The following is a 23,858-nucleotide window of genomic DNA, read 5'->3' as shown; positions in this document are numbered from 1 at the left end:
AACCACAAAATAGCATGCAAAAGAAGGTGAATAAGGTCCATATTTAGTAAAGGGGTAATTAAGACAGTATGAATGATAAAAAAAACTAAATCTCTAAGACTGCAAAAGCAGGTGAAAATTAAGAATATAAAAAGTACATCACACAATTAAATAGCAACCAAATGTCACAAATAACAAACAGAAACATCCAAAGGGCAACATATAGTCTTCAACATTGTTTGTATAAATTATTTATAGGGTCAAATACTTAAAACAGGAATTGTTCACTCTGACATTCGATTATATCACAAGTTAAATTGCAAAGCTTTGCATAAGTCAAATGTTACATAAAAAGCATGGATTATGACTGAAATATAACTTTACACAAAAAAAAAAAAAAAACAATTATAAGATTGCAGCATAGGTATCTCCAATGCTGTCATATATGACTGAATATTGTCCATTACTCCTTATAGGTTCCATTACTTAAAACATGAATCTAATAATGAGTTCTTTACATATTAATGTGAAAAGAAATAAGCTAGCAAAATGAATAAGGAGAAACATCTAATGAAATAATACCTCCATCCTATATTAATGTTTTATAAAAAGGTGGTTATTAGGGAACAAAATTATGTTATGCAATTTCATTGCTTTTGGTGATCAGGCGAACACTATCGTTAATTGCATGTGAATCTTGGACTGCGCAGCCATATGTTTTTTTAAGAAAAAAATATCAAGTCTTTTGGTCCTGTCAAAAACAATTACGTTACCATAGTAACCCATCATTAACAGAAAGGAAAAGAAAATCTTTTGTAGAAGACATCAATAACGACTTTGTTGCCTTTAGGTGTAAATGAAGTTAGAAACTATTGGATCGCTAGCAAGATGCGGCAGAAAATTTACAAATTAGTTAGAAAAATGGATATGGCCGATAGGGCCTTGTTAGGCTTCATAGATCAATTGCATTATGGAAAAGTCATTATTTTCCTAGTGGTAAGATGATGAATCCCTTAACTGACGATTTTGAAATATTACTCCACCACATTTAGATGTTGAAAAATTACCTTGAAGGTGTAGAAAGATTGACTTTTACAGATATATTTGGAAAGAATTTTGTGATTTTCTTGTAATATGTAGGGGTTATCGGGAAAAGAAGTAGAAGAAGAAAATAAAAACTTGTTTGCATTGGTCTCGAATACATTGTATGTCTGATTCTTTTATTGAAAAAGATGCAATTCATAAATCATACAAATTTAAAAATTCCTAACATAACAAAAATTCTTGTATCCATAAATAGATTAGTGAGGAGTTGTTATAAAGACTATAATGCTTGAAGATTATTTAGTTAAAGAGTAAAATTTTGGTTTTTGAAGATTATTTCTGTTTCCACTACACATTTCATATTTTAAAGCTGCATTTTACAAAGGTAGCACATAAATTATGCTCTATAAAAAACTTCACAAAAATCGTTCTATTTTCCTACATTTTGTTACATGTTTATGTATCAACTAAATGATTTTCATCTTGAAAAAAATAGATTTCATATATAACATCAAACTTTCTATTGAAATGGCGTTTAAAATCAAAATATGATAATTTCTACTGTTCCTTGGCATACAAGAAGTAGTCTGGTTTCCTGTAACAATTTAAAAAGAATGATTAGTCTCTCATTTTGTCATTTAAGAGTCATTGTATTATCTGTTCTACATTGTGACGATGATTTTGATTTGAAATTTCAGCTTGAAAAAGGAGCTGTAAAAGGGAACACTTGTGAGACGTATACTCCTTTAAAGGCATTGAATACCATCCATTCTTTATATTCTTCATTGGCATTAATGTAGTCAAGGGAAATAACTCCTCCCATAATTTGGATATTAGTAAGGGGAAATAACTCCTGCAATAACTTGGATATTAGTCAAGGGAAATAACTCCTGCAATAATTTGGATATTAGTCAAGGGAAATAACTCCTGCAATAATTTGGATATTAGTCAAGGGAAATAACTCCTGCAATAATTTGGATATTAGTCAAGGGAAATAACTCCTGCAATAATTTGGATATTAGTCAAGGGAAATAACTCCTGCAATAATTTGGATATTAGTCAAGGGAAATAACTCCTTCAATAATTTGTATATAATGTATCCATATTGATTCAAAGACGATTTTACAAGAAAGGGCTATGTACACTTCACTACACATACAGATTTTTCTAGTCAGATGGGATTATTTCTCAATTTGTTTATACCCTGAGGCTGCCACAACAAAACTGTGTGTCTTAATCTCATACTCAGCTTAAAATTATCTAAAGTAATAAATTTAGGCAAATCATGGTAAATAATAAAGATCAAATAGGATAAGCCATAAAAAACAAATCTTTTTAAAATAATGATGAGACCATTCTGACTTTCTAATCATTGACGCTGATTTACAATGTACTGTATTTCGTAAAGGTACTTATTAAGCCTTCGTTCCTACCTGTAATTAAGGTAATTGGTGTTACATTAATTAGGATTCTATGTAAAACATCCATTAACATGCCCAACAAATGTGATAAAGCTTAAATGAATATTATGTTGGACCATAATTAGAAAACAGCATAATGTCGGATCATTACTACACTTTATAGAGACAAACATGCAAGACTTTACATTGATATAATAGGGTCTGATAAAGAATTAGTATAGAAAACATCACCAGGATATTGGTTTTTAGCACAACTTTTCCATTTATATATTAAAAATCTTAATCTTTACTACCAAATTGATACTTTTCTCGTATGTTGTTGATTGTGTAAGTGCATTAGGTTAAGTTTTATTGTGGATTTTATCTTATGCATTGTTCGCATTAAGACTTGAACTGGTGATTTGTAACATGTAGTACATTTTGGATGAAAGTAAATGAAAGAAGGCACCAGATATTATCAATGATTCTTTGATATATATTCCTTGTTTTTTGTCTGTCTATTAAACTGTTGATTTCAGTATTTAGAAAAAAGTTTAAGTGATAACTTTTGCCCTTGCAGTCAGTTAAGATTCGCTCAGAGTTTGTTCAGATTGTTCAGTAGTTGGTATTTACCTGTATACATGTTACTGAATAGTAATGAATTGACTGCAATTGAATTGACTCATCTACACTGTAATGGTCAAAAGCTAATAGTATGTCAATATGACTTCACAAAGTGGTACAATTTATTATATGATGCATTATGCTAAGATTGGATGATCCAATATTTTTCAGCCTCTTGTTAATAATGGTTTGTCTACACAAATTATAGTGACAGTTTCAGGGGAGTAGGGTCCAGATGTTGGAACTGCCTATGTTTTTTACGATCATTGCGCTTAAATGGGGACAAATGGTTGGAACCCCCCTTTTAAAAATGGCTGGAATCTGTCCTGAATTAATTTGTTCTTTTTTTTTGTACCTGCAAAAAGACTCACCTCAGGATATTGTTCTCTTAAAAATTGAACATAAATTTAAATACTTTTAAATTAAAGAGAGTTAAAGCAAACAATAGTAATGTTTAAAAACATTACTATTGTTTGCTTTAACTCTCTTTACTAACAAGTGCATCTGAGTTCATATCCTTAGCGTTATAAAGATTGCTAGATCCGTACAGTTCGCCAAGGTTCTTCCTTTGAATTAATATTCTCTCAATTTACATGCATTTCCTGTATTTTTTTTAAATGATTACAATAGATGAACAAATTTATAGATCTATTTGGCCATACAGAAAATTGCTGTCGAATTGTGAAAATGCATGCTTTCACAGTTTAGGATTGAGTTTTATTGATTTAAGATAATAAAATTCAAAACCTGGCTCAAGTTTTTATCTTTGTCTATTAGTTTTGTCATCGTCAAATAAACATTGTGAGATAATTGTATAAAAACACCATCACATTGTGTAATTCGTCAGTCGACTTGAAAAATTTAATTCTCATCCTAATGGTAGAGCGCATTAATTCTCTTCTCCACAGTAACATGGGAATATTGTAGAGGTCAAAATGTAATGAAAATTTACACAAATTTAATTATTAGATGAATATTAGTAAAGATATGACATTTTTTTGGTTGAGACTTGGGAATATGAAAAATTAATGTAATAAATAAAAAAGAAAAATCTAATGAATTTTCACGGCCAAGGGTTTGAACACAAGGAATTTCGGGAAAAATTACAAATGATAACTTTTTCTTCTTAAAAATGTTTTCTTTACAAGTAATTGACAGACTTTTTAAAGTGTAAAACTATTACTGATATTTGAAATTGTATTTTACTTTTAGTAACTATTATTCCAAAACTTTACCAATTTGTGCATGGTTAATTAAATCTGGGTTGGGGAAATATGACTGCCTCATTCTTTGTAAGGGCTAAAACATTTACGAAAAAGATAATTTATTTGACTTTGGTATGTTTAAAAATCTACCATAAATTTTAATAAATGACCCAGGAAATATTGGACTATATATGAAGAGTACTTTTCTTATGAAGTGTGTTGTTGGTTGTTTTCTCATTAAGAAGAACCCTACTACTCATCAAATTCATAAGAGATTAAAAAGTTGATATATCATTGACGCTCAGCCTGTTAAATTTAATGCTATGTTACATATTTTCCCCATTTTGTTCACAACTTTTTTAATGAGCTTGACTTTTTATGGCTCCCCATATTTCTGTAGTCCTGTTATAGCTTATCCTGTAATTTGATTCTGACAGATATTTTCCTACGACTATGATCCATTTGTCATACTTGTGAGGTCTCCCATTCTAGAAGAAATCTTGTAAAGTGAAGTTTCATATGTACTAAATATGTAAATACGTATATACAAGGTTTCATGTGTCTGGTTTTAATATTACATTCTAATTCATTTTAGATCTGCCTTAAAAGTTCTATGTCACATATTTTCATATCATCTCAAATTTCATACCTGCATTGATACCATTCTCTTTTTACAGATTCAAAGTACTGTACTTAGTACTTCTCTCATATGTCAAAATGACTTTAACAAAGAATTTAAAAGAATCAGTAAGAAACTTAATTTTTTTGAAATGTCTTTTTCTACTTGGAACATTAAAGACTTTAAGTTGTGGTCTGTTGATATGGTTCGTTAATAGACTTTAAAACTAGAATTGGATCTTTTTGAAAACAATTTTGTACTTTTTCTTTTTTTCTTCCCTCTGAAATACATAGGTGTTACTTTTTTTAAGTTTTCTGGTGTCATTTTCACTATCATGTCCTATTGGTAAGTTTGTGATTAGATCCAATTTCAGATAAAATTATACCCCATCTCTTAAGGATGTGTATTGGTTTTGCTCATTGTTAAAGGCCAAATGGGGAATTATAGTTGTTTACATTCATGTCTTTTCCACTCTAGTGGACATTTGTGTTCCATTGACTTTTATACCACTTTTCCGTATTTATATATAAAATTTGTATCTGAGTAAGCTTTTTTATCAAACAAATGTATTATGTTTTTCAGCACCAAAGAAAGATGAGATCTTGTCAAAAAGTGGTCTTACTGGTGTAGAGATATTACAGATTGGTCTTGGTAATGGGGTATGTATCATCCATTAAACTGTATTGGAAATGAGCATAGAATATTGCTAATAGAAGAAATCCTGAAAGTGCCTTATAAAATACGGACAACCGAGGTAGCTGTCAATTCAACAGCTTTTTTCTTGTTTTGATAAAAAAAAAAAAAAAAGGCAAAAGATACCAGAGGACATTAAAACTCATAAGGCAAAAACTGACAATGCCATGGCTAATAAGGAAAATATAAAAAAATAGTACACAAAACACAACATGGAAAAAAAGGTCTTAGTTGACTAAAGACTGAGCAACATGAACCCCACCAACAACTGAGAGTATTTGAGAAATTCTTTAGTTAAGAATAACAATGATGAAACATTACAGTATACTATTCTCAATAATCTGTTATCAGTTATCTAAACATTACTAGACAATTTTACTCCTCTGTGAAATGAAAGATGATGAAGAAATGACAGGTAAGTGGTTGATGCCAGCTTGATATTTCTAAGGCTTGTAAATCTAGGGTTGGAGTATAACTCTTAGATTGACTGCCCATAGGCTCTTTTATTTTTCTCTCCAAAACAGCTTTTACTTAACCATACGGCAAGCAGGTTTCAGGAAGGGTAGCCTTTATCCAGGCTGGTTTTTCACTCTAGGCAAGAAAAATATCACTATACAGGGAATTATTTATGTTAATTGCTATTGATTTTGTCATATAATCCAATTAAATATTAATTTTCAAAAGTAGAAAAATATTATATCATCCTTTTACTTGATTTGTAATTACTGATTAATGTATATGGAGTTGTATATATTGTGTATATTGTCAAGAAATTGTGAAGAGAAATTCAATAAGCATCAAAGAGTAAAAAGTCAGTCCAGATTGGTCAGTTGTCTGATTCAGATTGGTCAGTTGTCCGATGTCACACGTTGTCCCCGGCTGTTCCTGACATGATCTCTCTACAATTATACCACTGTCATTGATTTCTTATCATTGGCAATTGTGTAGGAAAGTATCTGACAAGGTTTTAGAAGGTACCATTTGTTAAGACATCTCCTACTTCCACATTGAAAAGTTGCTCTAATCCTTGGACAGACTTAATGTGGCCTTGCTGATTTAAGATTGCAGTGCATCACAATTGTCATCTAAGATTTTAAAATTTAGAAGGTATTTTAGAAATTAAGAATTGCTATCTTGTCCGAAGAATCCACTTTAAAGAGGCGAAAATAGTAAGTGGTTAATAGAGAACAGTTGAAAGGGACAATCAGATGGTCAAAGTTGAGGAATTTAGAACAAGCTCATTACAACTGCTTTTTAAACCAGATTGAAAGAAAGAAAAGAGTAATATAAAAAGAAAAACCAATGAAAGAGAAATATAAAATGGTCATGAAAGTACATGTGGACTGAAGACTTGACAATATACAGTTTTCAGACATATCAAATTTTTCATTGCAGTAAATTTGATACTCTTAGGCTTAACTAATTTACTCAAAATCTATAGTTGTCAAAAATGGTGAAAAAGGATTAAATTTAGTCTACAACACATTAAACAAACCTCTGGTTTCTGTTTCATTAATTGATAAAAAAAAAAGATAATTAGAAGACAATTCATGATGGTCACTCTAAAAAAAAGTAATTTCATTTTATTTTGAATATAGAAAAATCCTTAATCAATTACTTTTAAAGTGGGAAGGACTGTTTTTAAAATTGAGCCATGATCGATTTTAAAAGTTGAATTTTCACGGAATTTCATCAGAGCAAATTAATTATTTTTTGGAGGATTTTTAACCGGATTTTTGTGACAAAAATGTCGGTTATTGATTTGGGGATGTACGGCGGGCGGGCGGGCGGGCGGCAATCAAATGTTGTCCGTGCATTAACTCATGAACCGTTCAACCAAAGCTTTTAAAATTTTAATATGTTGTTACAGACAACTAAATGAAGGTCAAGTTCAATAATGGCGATTTTGACTTTTACCGTTCAGGAGTTATGGTTCTTGAAAGATTGAAAAATGGAGTTTCCAGTTGTGTCCGTGCATTTACGCATGAACTGTTCTACCTAAGCTTCCCAAATTTTAATATGTTGTTACTGATGACAAAATGGAGGTCAAGTTCAATAATGACGATTTTGACTTTTCTGTTCAGGAGTTATGGTTCTTGAAAGATTGAAAAATGGTGTTTCCAGTCGTGTCCGTGCATTTGCGCATGAACTGTTTTACCAAAGCTTCCGAAATTTTAATATGTTGTTACTGATGACAAAATAGAGGTCAAGTTCAATAATGACGATTTTGACTTTTACCGTTCAGGAGTTATGGTTCTTGAAAGATTGAAAAATGGTGTTTCCAGTCGTGTCCGTGCATTTTCTCATGAACCATTCAACCAAAGCTTTTGAAATTTTTATATGTTGTTACTGATGGCAAATTAAAGGTCAAGTTCAATAATGACGATTTTGACTTTTACCGTTCAGGAGTTATGGTTCTTGAAAGATTGTGAAATGACGTTTCCATTCACGTTGTTGCATTTACTCATGAACCATTCAATCTAAGCTTTTCAAATTTTAAGATGTTGATACTGATGACAAAATGGAGGTCAAATTTGATATTGACGATTTTCACTTTCACCATTCATCAGTAATGGTTCTTGTGATATTGCCAGGACACAAATAAATATTAATAAATCCAGTTTGCTGTCGTTGTGACAGCCTCTTGTTAGTATATAATTTTGTTTGGAAATTAGGATAAGACAACTGTTAATGAACTCCAGAACCCACAACACATGGTGGTGTGGCTTAACGCCAATATAGAATTACATTTCTAAGCTGGTCTTTTCAACTAATATGAACTTAATTACCTATATTAAATCCTAAACTATCTATTGGATATATATATAGCCTTGAAACATGATGTCAACATAATAATCTGGCAAAACCTATTATTACATTCTTTAATTGCAAGCCTGAGATACATTTGGCTATAGATATCATGGAGATGCTTTCTTGCACCAAGAAGAAAGAAAAAAAACACATCAAAATTATGATAGAAATTTGTGATATAAAGTGGCTGCTGTTAATATGTAGGCGATCCCTCAATAACAGATAATGAGAGCTAAGGACAATTGCAAACCAAACAAGCTATTACAAGGAAGTTAGGCAGTACATTATTAGTGTGCAGGTGTTTTATTTTATTTATCTTCTTCGAAAGTTCAACATATGTTTTGAGCTTCAGTTGTTTCATTTCTACATTACATTAGAAGGCGTCTCAATACAAAAAAAAATGAAGACAGAAACTTTTATTTCTCAGTCATTTGAATTAGTTAGAATGAATTCTTTTTCAAATAGGGTTTAGAAATTAGAATTTGGGGTCTTCGATGCTGCAACTTATATTATATTTAGCATTTGAAATTTGTTGACTTAAGCATCACTGATGAGTCTCTTGTAAACCAAACCTTTGGCCCACCATGGCAATACAATATGTTTAGCCTGATATCTATCACAAGTTTAATTAGCATCAACATATAAATAATATTATTTTCTTCTCCATTCAATTGGGTCCATACCATGAAAGAGCATGAAAGATTAATCCCTCTTTTATAATGTATCATGTATGGTAAGTAGTTCAATATAGGGTTAATAATCTTTCAGTCTCAGCTGCTAATGGTCAAGCTTTATCCATTGTACTATAAATCTTAATTATCTACAGTTTGAGGGTCACCAAAGGGGGTATTGAACCGAAGAAATTAGGATATTTTCCACAAATTTTCTTTTTACTGAATCGTAGTCTTTATCTAAGTTGAGAAATAAGGACACTTTCACCTTTTAAAACATATCAGTGCCCAAGTTACATGTGGTATGCAGGAAATGATGTTAAAAGGATAAATGGAATTGAAAAAAGATGAATTTTCATGGATATGGCTGTAGAGAATCAATTAACTTCTACAATATGCTTATCTCTGCTCAGATTAAGTCAAGTTCTGGTTTAAGTTTTCTCATATGAGGATCAATGACCACTTGATACAGTCAGTATTTGAAATTAACAGATAAATGAGGTTTTAATAGTTGTGAATTTATATTTCACTATAAGATTTTTGTCGAGCCTGCAACTTTTGTTGCAGAAAGCTCGACATAGGGATAGTGATCCGGCGGCGGCGGCGGCTACGGCGGCGGCGGCTACGGCGGCGGCGTTAGCTCACTTCTTAAAAGCTTTATATTTTAGAAGGTGGAAGACCTGGATGCTTCATACTTTGTATAAAGATGCTTCATGTTACGAAGTTTCCGTCAGTCACATGTCCAATGTCCTTGACCTCATTTTCATGGTTCAGTGACCACTTGAAAAAAAAGTTCAAATTTTTTGTAATGTTGAATTCTCTCTTATTATAAGTAATAGGATAACTATATTTGATGTGTGCGTACCTTGCAAGGTCCTCATGCCCGTCAGACAGTTTTCACTTGACCTCGACCTCATTTCATGGATCGGTGAACAAGGTTAAGTTTTGGTGGTCAAGTCCATATCTCAGATACTATAAGCAATAGGGCTAGTATATTCGGTGTATGGAAGGACTGTAAGGTGTACATGTCCAACTGGCAGGTGTCATCTGACCTTGACCTCATTTTCATGGTTCAGTGGTTATAGTTAAATTTTTGTGTTTTGGTCTGTTTTTCTCATACCATATGCAATAGGTCTACTATATTTGTTGTATGGAATGATTGTTAAGTGTACATGTCTAGCGGGCAGATGTCATGTGACCTTGACCTCATTTTCATGGTTCAGTGGTCAAAGTTAAGTTTTTGAGTTTTGGTCTTTTTATCTAATGCTATATGCCATAGGTCAACTATATTTGGTGTATGGAAATATTTTATGATCTTTATGTCAGTCGAGCAGGTTTTATTTAACCGTGACCTCATTTTCACGGTTCATTGCACAGTGTTAAGTTTTTGTGTTTTGGTCTATTTTTCTTAAACTATAAGTAATGTGTCAACTATATATGTTGTATAGAAGCATTGTTAGCTGTACCTGTCTGCCTGGCATGGTTCATCTGACCTGGACCTCTTTTTCAAGGTTCATTGGTCTTTGTTTAGTTATCTTGGTTAATGTAAAGTTTATGTGACAGTTGTAATAAAGCTTAGCTTTATACTTAAGACTATCAACATAATATCAATGATTAGTATAGAAGGCGAGACATTTCAGCGTGTGCACTCTTGTTTTTAGTTTATATAATATACGTAATGAAGATGTTCATATTTTACAAATTTTATTTTAGTTAATTATTTACAGAATGAGTAGATTTTGGTAGTCAATTTTGACTAAATTTTTCAAATAGATATAGTGATGAATTTGTCTTTTAAATGCTGCTATGTTTTCCAAGCAGGCATTTTCTTAATTGCTGAATTGAGTGCACACATATATAATATTTGCTTATTGTTAGGATGTGAATCAAGTATGGGGCATACCTGAGATTAGATTAGTCTAGACTAATTCACTTCCGCTTTGTTAATTGTGAAATATGAGGGGGCATCATCTGTGTCATACAAACACAAGATACTTGCAAAGTAAACAACAAAATATTGTTCGCTTATTAAAATATAGGTCTGCAGGCTTTATCATGCCTTACTTTTGTCTAGTTTAAGTATGGTTTATTTTTTCTATTAGTTTTATGATTCATTAACAATATATCAGTTTGAGATTGAACAATTTCTATGCATATTTCGAAAACAAATTCCAAAATTGTTTTCATATTCTTGCTGAAAAGGCCTTTATTGACTGGTGGCTTACATATCTCGATCAATATGTTGTGCTTGTATGTGTTCCCTTTAGCCTTTATGGACTGATAGCTTACATATCTCGATCAATATGTAGTGCTTGTATGTGTTCCCTTTAGCCTTTATGGACTGGTGGCTTACATATCTCGATCAATATGTTGTGCTTGTATGTGTTCCCTTTAGCCTTTATGGACTGATAGCTTACATATCTCAATCAATATGTAGTGCTTGTATGTGTTCCTTTTAGCCTTTATGGACTGGTGGCTTACATATCTTGATCAATATGTAGTGCTTGTATGTGTTCCCTTTAGCCTTTATGGACTGATAGCTTACATATCTCAATCAATATGTAGTGCTTGTATGTGTTCCCTTTAGCCTTTATGGACTGATAGCTTACATATCTCGATCAATATGTTGTGCTTGTATGTGTTCCCTTTAGCCTTTATGGACTGATAGCTTACATATCTCAATCAATATGTAGTGCTTGTATGTGTTCCTTTTAGCCTTTATGGACTGGTGGCTTACATATCTTGATCAATATGTAGTGCTTGTATGTGTTCCCTTTAGCCTTTATGGACTGATAGCTTACATATCTCAATCAATATGTAGTGCTTGTATGTGTTCCCTTTAGCCTTTATGGACTGATGGCTTACATATCTTGATCAATATGTAGTGCTTGTATGTGTTCCCTTTAGCCTTGATGGACTGGTGGCTTACATATCTCGATCAATTTGTAGTGCTTGTATGTGTTCCCTTTAGCCTATATGGACTGATGGCTTACATATCTCGATCAATTTGTAGTGCTTGTATGTGTTCCCATGATGCAGAATTTATTAACAGGGGTGTGCTCATGTCACCCATTTTCTTTCCTTTAGGAGTTCATGAGATTACCTCAGTTTTTTACTTTAATTTTCATCTCCTAAATGGATTTGGAACATTATGTCTGATTGATTGATTGTTGATTGCTTTACCCAACATTAGTACAAAAGGCTTTTTTGCAGTGAGAACTATTTTAGATATTATAACAAGACATTTGTTGTGAAATCAGACAAAAGGTCTTTTTCTGAATTTGATTTAGGGAAATGAAACCTCTGAAAACTAGTGTTGCAGTATAATGGAATTTAATCAGATGTGGTTAATAATTAATTCAAATTTCATTGTTTCAAAAATTCCCACATCAGCCACATTTTAACACCCTGACTTGTCCCTAGCATATGAAGATGATGATTTTAAGTCCAGCCAAAATGGACCAAAAATAAATCATTTCTACGTAATTGATGAGAGTATTGGGATCAAAGATTTGTGGTCAGTTAAGTAACCTGATTTTGTTAGTACAGCCAAGCTTTGATTAATATTAAGGATGATATTGCTGATACAACAAATAAAGCAGAAGTTTATCAAGTCCTGTACAGAGAAACAGTCGTATTAAGGGAGATAATATTGTGACACCAAAATTCTTTTTGTCATTTAAAGAGAAACTGATTTTATTTTTTGTTTTTGGAAAAAATTCAATACTCAGAACACTTTTCATTCAGCTATCTACCTTTAAGTTCTGTGTTGATTTCTTTTTGTTACATCTAACCTGACTGTACTTATGATATAAACTCAGTTTATTTTATGTATAATTGTAGAAATTCAATTAAAATTAAATTCAATTAACCTGCAAAGGGCAGTTATATAGTGTACTACATGTACTCAAGTTTTATATAATGAAATTAAGACAATTATAACATACAGTTCGTGATTGTTTTTTTTTTGCCTAAAACAGATAAAGTTTCAAAAGTGTATAAATGTATTATAAAAATGTGACATTTTCAAAAGTTAACTTTAGCCTTTCTTTTAAAATGCCACAAAATTAAATTATCATCCAAAGATGTTATTGATTATATTTCATATACCTAAAAGGCAAAGCAAGTACATGTCAACCCCCTCTGCTTTTAAGACTTATTTTACCTCCCTTTGTTTTGAAGATTTATGGGTAATCATGCTTATGACTTGTTAAAATTGAAATGACTATGAAATAAGTGTCTGAAAACACATTGAAATCTAATCAAGGTTATAAATGGTATTGCCATCTTCAAGACAATGATTCTTTCTAATTGTTGATTGATGAATGATTTCTTGTTCTTACTTTCTACACTGGAATGTCTAGAGAAGGACACTTTAGTTTAGCAATTTTCAGAGATTTTTTAGCATTTAAAAATTCCACATTTTAACCCAAAATATGAGATGTTGCTATTTTAATTGCAAATTTCCACCATAATATTAAAAGTGAACCCGGCCCATCTGTTGTAAAGGTTAGCAAATAGATGAACATATTAACATTTTTTAGCTCACCTGACCTGAAAGGTCAAGTGAGCTTTTCTCATCACTTGGCGTCCGTTGTCCGGCATCCTGCGTCTAAACTTTTACAAAAATCTTCTCCTGAAACTACTTAGCCAAATTTAACCAAACTTGGCCACAATCATCCTTGGGGTATCTAGTTTAAAAAATGTGTCCGATGACCTGGCCATCAAACCAAGATGACCGCCATGGCTAAAAATAGAACACAGGGGTAAAATGTATATTTTGGCTTATATCTTTAAAACCAAAGCATTTAGAGCAAATCTGACATGGGGTAAAATTGTTGATCAGATGAAGATCTATCTGCCCTGAAATTTTCAGACGAATTGGATAACCTGTTGTTGGGTTGCTGCCCCTGAATTGGTAATTTTAAGGAAATTTTGCAGTTTTTGGTTATCTTGAATACTATTTTAGATAGAGATAAACTGTAAATAGTAATAATGTTCAGCAAAATAAGACCTACAAATAAGTCAACATGACCAAAATTGTCAGTCAACCCCTTAAGGAGTTATTGCCCTTTACAGTCAATTTTAACAACTTTTTCGTCATTTTTTGTAACTTGTTCACAAATCTTCTTCTCTGAAACTACTGGGCCAAATTTAAACTAACTTGGCCACAATCATAAATTTTTCTAGTTTTTAAATTGAGAATAGAGACGGGGAATGAAGACAACAAGAGCAGAACACATTCTTTGCATTTCTTGAAGTGATTGGATTTGGATGGAAAGTTGTATTGATTTTGACCTCTAAAGAGGACTTTCACTCTTGTTTATTTTCCTGTATTCTTTCTGTTGTCCTAGAAAGATTATGTTATTATGTCATGTTTAGAGTAGATTGCTCAATGGAGTAATTATTACTCAGTCAGGCACAACCCATTCAATAAAAAAAAATTGACATTGGTCTGTGGAACTTATCGCAAGATTCTGAACTGAAATAAGTAAATGCATTGAAAGTAGTTTGTAATTGTATTCAAAATGAGTAAAAAAAAAAATATGTTTAGAAAATGATTAGTTGCTTTTCTAAAGGCACTCAGTATGATTTCCAGATCATACACTAGTTATCATTTGATGACCAATGGGCAGTTTCTCTATACACTGACGTTCACCTTTATGACCAAAGGACAGTTACTAGTGTATCCATTATGTATTAAGCCCTAAAGTACCTAAAAGTTATTTATCGTAACTCCCGAGACAGCAAAACTGTCACGATCAGTTCATATATTTGTCATTTAAGTCGTAATACTGAATTTTAGTTGTATATCGATTGGATAAAGTCACACTGTGTCAACAGTGGAAATCTTTGGATGCAATCCGGGTCTCGTCTGGGAATTGAAATCAGGAATTTTGTGAAGCAGATGTTTTTTGGTTTAGTCTCATTAACACAAGCTAAGCACAGTAATATCCTGTGTAAAGCTCTGTCTTGTGTGTAATTTGCTTCCGTACATAGCTATTATTTGCACTTGGGAGGGAGATGGGAATTTGATGGTCAGAATTTAATACAATATCTATAGTAACTGATTTTTCTCACATCACCGTCAAGGATTAATATGTCAGTAATATTGTCGTAAATCTCCTTTTGCCTTAAATCAATACCCAACAAATTTCTATGTCCCATTAGGAGTTGTAGGTGAACTGAAGATCATCAGTTATATTTCAGAGATTATTTTCATCATAACTTATTTGTAGTGATAGGTTAAAAACTATTCCATATATCTCCTGTCATAAAACATGCTTATTCATATTCAATACGGACATACAGGCATCATTTTATTCACAGTGGTCCATTTAATAGTCGTGTGTTTTGTAATTAACATACATATTCAGTTTGTTTACACAGGAAAATTGGGTTGATTGTGATTACAGGGTTGAACGGGTTCTTGGGACATTATTTTTTAGTCAAAGAGTGTTTTTGCAGCAATTCTGAATATAAAAAAATTGATCATTGTTTTTAATTAGTGAGAAGAGACTATTAAACTGATGTGTTTAAAACATTATTAGAGTTAAGCATGCATCCAATATTTGTACTAGGAAGAGACTGCAAGATTTCACTCCAAACCTTTTAGAATCAAAGCTCTAGTGAAAGTATTAAGAAAGTTATCTGTATTTTACTTGAAACTGAAACGGTCTTCTGGAGGATTCCAGGTGTTTGTTTTTCTTTTACCACAGGCATTACAGACTAGGCAACTGAACATTTTAATGGCTGCATGCCTTTAAGAATTTAATCAACACTTAACAGACACAGTACAAACAATAATATTATGTACTCATTTTATAATAAAAATCTTAAAGAAGAATTGCAGTGAATTGAATTTTAATTTCATTTTGTATTTAAAAAACTTGTATCTTTTATTATGTTAAGGATTTCATATACATGTTGCTTCCCCTGTGTCCTTTTTTCATAGTAATGTCTGTGTTAGGTTTTATTTTATACTTTCCTTAATCAATCAGGAAGAAAAAAAAAGTTATTTAGATTTAATCTAACAATAAGCTGCTTGTATTGTCAAACTACCACTCAGAAGATTATAATAACCTCTTTGAATTCTGATTTCCAAATGAATATTAAACATTCATCAAGTCATAATTATCAGGCAAAGAAAAAAAATTAAATGTTAAGCTGAGGAATTTTTTCCTTCACCATTTGAATGCAAATTAATTGTATTTCTTTGCACAGCATTGATTTTTCTCAACAACAAAAACCATCAAGAAGCCAGTAGAAATTGACGATGACAAATATCTGTCGTCTTTTCTTGGCCAAATCTGATTTCTTCAGTTAAATTATTCACACTTCTCCTTGATAAAATTGAACATCGTGAATAACATGGAAATGCATTATTCAGACGAAATTGAAATTTGACATGAGTGGCAGGGGTTGAATGATGTAACAATACTGTTATAATAGAACTATTAACAATACATCAGTGTTCATCATCACGCTATTCACCGATCACCGTTATACTCTAATCACTGACAGTTCACTTGTTACAGTGGTCACATTCACATTTTATTAGTATTCCAATAATATTTCAAAACTTTGGTCTCACCTTTTAAAAGAATTGTCAATATATAATATAACCTATTGTCTTCTGGACTCTGAATGTATCTTTCTGAAAAGCCGGTTCAACATCACTGTGTCAATCAGAACATGGCAATGAATTATATTTGGTGACTTCCTTAAGTCTATTGTCCATTAATAGAAGCTTAGAAAAGCTGCCCGATCTATATATTATAGATATTTTCCATAGTCAATCAGCCAGCCATTTGTTGTAAAATACTGGTGACTTTTTCTTCAAACCTTTTGATGGAAGCAATACCAAAATTGGCATAAATGTTATGATTTGAATGATGGTAAAATCTTAAAATCTTGTTTAAGATATAACACAAACCAGGAATGCTATGGGCAGAAAAAGGCTTTCTGATTGGTTAAAAATTGCTTCTTTCTGGGAATTTAAGAACAACCAGGAACTAAATATTACACAAACATTATTTATTGTTAACTTAATAATTGTTTTCACCTTGATGAGTCAACCAATATGACTGCCAGAATGGGACGTAATTTTTCATTGCAGCCTGTTGGAAATATTTTTCTTTTATCTTTTTTGTCAACTGCCGTCAACTGTTGAAATAGAATAGAAGAGAAAATTAGGTGGTTCCATGATGCTTAAGACTGGACTTTTATTTATCCCCTCTCATATGAGAGCCTATAGTTAAATAAACCTAATGGCAAAGATCTTTTATAACATGGTGTTTTAACTCAAAGTTCATGATATAGAAGTACCTTGAAGACAAACTGTGAACAGATGCTGACATGCATAACATGTATTGATGAATTGTGATAATTTGATGTTGTCAAGAATATGACAAGAGCAAGACAGACTGTAACCATTCATAATAGGTCCTAAATCAATAATGTTTTAGTTACAATTACACACAGTGCCAGAAACACCTGAGAGACATTTTCAGGTAGCAAGATAGAGGTGCTAAAAGGGTATTCATAATCAGTAGTCAGATCAAATTAGATAAAACTAGCAGGTACCCAATGTATGCAAATAGTTAAAGCACAAGCCAGTAAAATGTCTCTGAAGGGGTTTATTTGGGGTCATGAAGCCCTGACTTTAAATCAAAGATCAAATTCAATTCGTGATTTATATAGGCTTGAAAAATGATATGGGGACGAAGTCTCCAATAACAGTAGAAAATTCAATAAAAAAAAAAAAGAAAAAGAATTAATCGGGAAAATTTTCACGAAATTTTCATTGTACTAATGAACTCAAAATCGGGAAATTTTTTTTATGTCATGTTTTGAATTCCGGCATCTGCTCAGAAATCTACAATGTACTTCCTTTTTCCGGTCTTGTTTGCATGAAATTTTGAGTAAAATATCTATTTATCAGTCTAGTATAAAATAGGAAAGAACGCAATATCAATTTTATTTTTAATAATTCCTTGATATGTAAAAATGTTACCTAATGATAGCGTTTCTTTGTTTACATTGCATATGACATCATAACTTAAATAACGTCACAACTAAAATCCCTAACAACAGAACCAAAATCGGAAACGTTACGGTATTTCCGTTTTGAAATTAAGATATGTTTGAATTAAAAAAAAATCATAGACTTCGTTTCACAGGTAATGCCTGCCTCATATTAATTTCAAGAGTTGTTTGTCTGAACTGACCTGGCTATATATATGGAGAATATAGTTTAAAATTTAAGTCCATGTTAGAAAGTTAAGTCTCCTAACCTCAGTTTTAATTAAAGTTGACAAAATACTAGTAGATACGAGGAAAAGGACAAAATGGGAAATAATTGTTAAAAGCTTTCCCCTGTGAATGTCTGTGATTCAGTTCAAATCATTTATAGTTCTTTATTGTAAAATTTGTACAGCATTATCATGTAGGTGATAGCATTAAAATTATTCAGCTCCTTTGAGCCTCTGGTTGACTTTCATAGTGCATTTAATTTAATTAACATCAGAAATGATAATCAATTATTGACTTTTAAAAATGTCAAAATATATAATGATGAGAAACGGTATAAAATCAATGATGCAGTAGACTGCTGGATCAGTAATAGTCCTCTTTAAATGTGCGTAGACAGAGCTAAACCTTGTTCCTTTTGGCTAATCAAAGGCCTAGCCATTAGTAGAAATGTGTTGCACTTTCGTGCTGCATGATGATTTATGGACTGAAAACAGATTATCTGTCCTATTCTAAAACCACCAGTCTGCATATTTGTCATTGAAGTTCCCTCATGCATATTAATATTAGTGTCTCTCCGAGTCAGATTTTAAATTATGGATGACCATTAATTATCAAAAAGTATGTTCATTTTTATATCGGGAAACATTTATTAAATACATTATTTCAATCATTGTTAGTGTGGGTAGTGAGTCGGATATTCCCTGTATTGATATAATTATCTCCCTTTTATAATCAGTTGTTCTCGTTTGAAGTTTAAGGAAAGCAAATGGAAAATAGAATTTTCAAGCAGTGTGGGAATAGATATATAAAATCAAGAATTATCCCTGTTCATGTATTCTAGAAAAATCAAAGTCTTGTGTACATGTCTATATTAGTAAGCGTCTTGTATCTTTTATATAGTAAGACTTTGATCGTATAGACTCTCAACAGTGAGCAGTCATATTCAATCATTATATTAATAGACAAGATATTTTTGTGTGTCCACTCATGGATTTTTATTGAAACATGTGAAGTACTGGCTGGATCATTTTTAAGGAATTTAATTTCATGCTCATATTGAGCACCCTGTATTGAACTTTGGTCTAAATAGGCATTTTTTTCAGAAGTAAAAATCATGAAAAGTGCTTGTGACAATCTATTATATACTTGAAGTCAAACAATTTAAAAAAAAAGTCATCAATATATGAGACAACTTGTCAATGATTTCAAAATTTATTCATCAAAATGAAAGCCCTGCTATTCCTTTTTTTTTATTTTACCTCACCTGTTTCCTAATAAATTAAGAATAGCGTTCATTGTCTTACTCCTTGTGCATGTCTTGAGAACAATATTTCTTTCGTTCATTCTAATATGTACAGGTGTTGCTGCAATGGCTTTATGGTAAAAAAAGATAAAATTATTATTTATAACAGGAGAGGCTGTTAGAAACAAATGACCTCTCTTTTATATTTTTTCAGTGCATATTGTTGTCATTTTTTTAAAAGATTTTTATTATATTTAAATCAGGGACTTTAGTAGGTTTTAAGTATAGATGTACTTTATATATCATAAAGATTATTGTAGGGTCCTTGTTAGAGGAATAATTAGCAAGCAATCTATATATAAAAAAGAAGATGTGGTATGATTGCCAATGAGATAACTATCCACAAAAGACCAAAATGATACAGACATTAACAACTATAGGTCACCGTACAGCCTTCAACAATGAGCAAAGCCCATACCGCATTGTCGGCTATAAAAGGCCCCGATAAAACAATGTAAAACAATTCAAATGAGAAAAACTAAGGCCTGTATTTTTAATACTATAAGTTTATAAGACTATATTGTCTGATTGCATGGGAAACTAAAAATCACCTGAAGTTTATGCAGGCAGTTCTTTAGTTTGTCTGCATATTTCTTTCCAATAGTTAGGGAAAAAAAACTCTCTTATAAACACTTATGATCTTTTATCCTGTCCATACTTTATAAATATTTGACAATGGACAAATTCATGCTCTTCTGAGACAACCGACAAATCAAAATCATTTTGTTTGTGCAAAAAAATATTATTTAAATATATTAATTGGTAGTGTAATTTTGATTGGAATAGAAATTATTATATAGCATATATTTGCAGGGGTTATTATACGACTGCAAAAATTTTAATTTTTCGTCGTATATTGCTATCACGTCGTCATCCTGCGTCGTTGTCCTGCGTCGTCGTCGTCCGAATACTTTTAGTTTTCGCACTCTAACTTTAGTAAAAGTAAATAGAAATCTATGAAATTTTGACACAAGGTTTATGACCACAAAAGGAAGGTTGGGATTGGTTTTGGGAGTTTTGATCCCAACATTTTAGGAATTAGGGGCCAAAAAAGGGCCCGAATAAGCATTATTCTTGGTTTTCGCACAATAACTTTAGTATTAGTCAATAGAAATCAATGAAATTTAAACACAAGGTTTATGACCACAAAAGGAAGGTTGGGATTGGTTTTGGGAGTTTTGATCCCAACATTTTAGGAATTAGGGGCCAAAAAAGGGCCCGAATAAGCATTATTCTTGGTTTTCGCACAATAACTTTAGTATTAGTCAATAGAAATCAATGAAATTTAAACACAAGGTTTATGACCACAAAAGGAAGGTTGGGATTGATTTTGGGAGTTGAGGTCCGAACAGTTTAGGAATTAGGGGCCAAAAAGGGGCCCAAATAAGCATTTTTCTTGCTTTTTGCACCATAACTTTAGTATTAGTAAATAGAAATCTATGAAATTTAAACACAAGGTTTATGACCATAAAAGGAAGGTTGGGATTGATTTTAGGAGTTTTGGTCCCAACAGTTTAGGAATAAGGGGCCCAAAGGGTCCAAAATTAAACTTTGTTTGATTTCATCAAAAATAGAATAATTGGGGTTCTTTGATATGCCGAATCTAACTGTGTATGTAGATTCTTAATTTTTGGTCCCGTTTACAAATTGGTCTACATTAAGGTCCAAAGGGTCCAAAATTAAAGTTTGTTTGATTTTGACAAAAATTGAATCCTTGGGGTTCTTTGATATGCTGAATCTACCAAAATTATTATATTAAGTATTGTGCAATAGCAAGAAATTTTCAATTGCACAGTATTCAGCAATAGCAAGAAATCTTCAATTGCACAGTATTGTGCAATAGCAAGAAATTTTCAATTACACAGTATTGAGCAATAGCAAGAAATCTTCAATTGCACAGTATTGTGCAATAGCAAATATTTTCAATTGCACAGTATTGCGCAATAGCAAGAAATATCTAATTGCACAATAATATAATAAATTTTCAATTGGAGTTATCTTTCTTTGTCCAGAATAGTAGTTGAATCAACTTAAATCATTGTTTTATACAATATACAATGTATATTCACTTTTACTACCAACTGATAAATTAAAACAATCTTTACCATTCAGTGATAACAAGCACTTTTTTTACATTTTAATATTTTATGATGTATTTAAATGAGTAGTTATTGCTATTTCTTCAATTTTTTTGAGAGGATTAATATTCAACAGCATAGTGAATTGCTCAAAGGCAAAACAAACATTTTACGTTCATTAGACCACATTCATTCTGTGTCAGAAACCTATGCTGTGTCAACTATTTAATCACAGTCCAAATTTAGAGCTGAATCCAGCTTGAAAGTTGTGTCCATACTTGCCCCAACCATTCAGGGTTCAACCTCTGCGGTTGTATAAAGCTGCGCCCTGCGGAGCATCTGGTGTTACATATTTAATGTTTTTGTTCTGAGATGTCAATTTTTAATATTTAAAGGAAATCTTGAGGGTGGAGTGATATCACAAGATTTTGCCTAGTTGCCAATCTTTAGTAATACACATTTATTTTGTTTTTAGGACAGTTTAAAACAACATCTGTCATCCAATGGAGTCTTCCATGATTGAATATATCATAAAAGTGTCTAAACAATAAAACACAAAGAACTAGGATTTAAACAGATTTTTGTACTTTAAACAAAAATTACTTCTGCAGTATAAATCAAATCATAATGAACTTAGATTCTTATTATTTGATACTACATGTACTTAACTTTAAAGGGAATTTCACTACAAATTCGACAAAAATATAAAATATGATTTATTTTTGTTTTAAACATCATCAAAGAATAATGAAATAATATTTAACTCTAAGCAGTCAGTGTCATTGTAATAAGCTTAACACATCACTGACGTTCTTAAGTCAATAATTCAAACCATTTGAAATTGGTATTCTTGCAACCTTTTAATTTAACCTTTAAGCCTCGGTCACACCTTAACAGATAGCTCGAACGGATGCTTAACTGATAAATTTTTTCCAATCCGTTCATGTCCGTTAGACATCCGTTCTTATCCGTTAGACGTCCGTCCATATACGTTGCATGTCTGTGTAGTGTACGTTTTATCCGTCAACGTCTGTTTTGTCCGATGGAAAATTTTGAGCATGTTCAAAACTTTGAACGGACGTCCAACAGATGAAATGTCCGTTGAATATCCAGTAGGCGTCCGTTTTGTACGGTACTCATCCGTTTCATTTCCATTTTGTATCCGTTACGTGTCCGTTATACATCCGTTGGAGGTCTGGCAGATAAATTCACCAACGGACTTCTAACGTTTGTCTAACGGATAAAACAGATGTTGAATGAATATGAAACGGACTTCTACCGGACGTATAACGGATAAAACGGATGATGAACGGATCTGAAACAGACAAATGCCAATAAAAAATTTCACGTCAGAAATGCCAATTAGATTTTTTAAGGTTCATGAATTCTTATTATTCATAATCGATTTTAGAGTAAGGGCACGTCTTCACAATCAAGCAGCTCTTATTCAGGCCAGAAACTGCCCTTTGACGACATTTTGAAGAACAAACCAAAACCAGTCACACAGAAACTTTTTGAATATTTTTGCGATTTACATGTATTATAATTGTTGCCTTTAATTTTTCCGTATATCTTGTTCATCCGGTTTATCCGGTACGCTTCCGTTAGGTGTCGGTTTTATGCTGTACTTGTCCGTTGAATGTACGTTCGACATCCATTTTGTCCGTTATGTTTCCGTTTCTCGTACGTTGCATATCCGTTGTTTGTCAGTTATGCATTCGTTAAGCGTCTGTTTTATTTGGTCAGTACATCAACGGACTCCCAACAGACAACAATTTTGTCAACGGACAACTTTTATTTTCATCCGTTAGGCATCTGTTCGTGCTATCCGGTAAGGTGTGATCGAGGCTTTAGAGAAGATGGGTACACAAAAATTGTGTTCATCATGTGGTTTATTCATTATATAACAAGAGAAGAATGTTAACTATTAAAATGCAACAAGGGAGCTCCCAGGATTAACCATTTCATTGCCAGATCCAAGTCTAAAAATTATTCTTAAATGATAGTTTACATAATTTTTATACTGTAACTTGAAATCAAACAAACCCAGAAAAATGCAATTGCAAGTGCTTGATATCTATTTATTTGAATGTTTATAACAGGTTATTTGACCATTTACAGTCTGCGGAGGTTATGTCGATGGGTATATAGACAGCTTCTAAAATTTCTACAAAAA

General features: G+C 32.0%; 1 protein-coding gene across 1 annotated transcript in view; it reads left to right on the top strand.

The window, feature by feature from the left end:
* Positions 1 to 23,858, top strand: part of LOC143064360 (receptor-type tyrosine-protein phosphatase N2-like) — a 141,065-nt gene that overhangs the window by 79,384 nt on the left and 37,823 nt on the right. Inside the window, exon 10 of the mRNA XM_076237128.1 lies at positions 5,454 to 5,530. Within this exon, the coding sequence (XP_076093243.1) occupies positions 5,454 to 5,530 (77 nt within the window). The remainder of the gene's footprint in view (positions 1 to 5,453; positions 5,531 to 23,858) is intronic.

Source organism: Mytilus galloprovincialis, chromosome 2 (assembly GCF_965363235.1).
Source record: "Mytilus galloprovincialis chromosome 2, xbMytGall1.hap1.1, whole genome shotgun sequence".
Taxonomy (NCBI): domain Eukaryota; kingdom Metazoa; phylum Mollusca; class Bivalvia; order Mytilida; family Mytilidae; genus Mytilus; species Mytilus galloprovincialis.
Note: the sequence above shows the minus strand (reverse complement) of the source record. Positions and strands in the feature narration are given on the sequence as shown.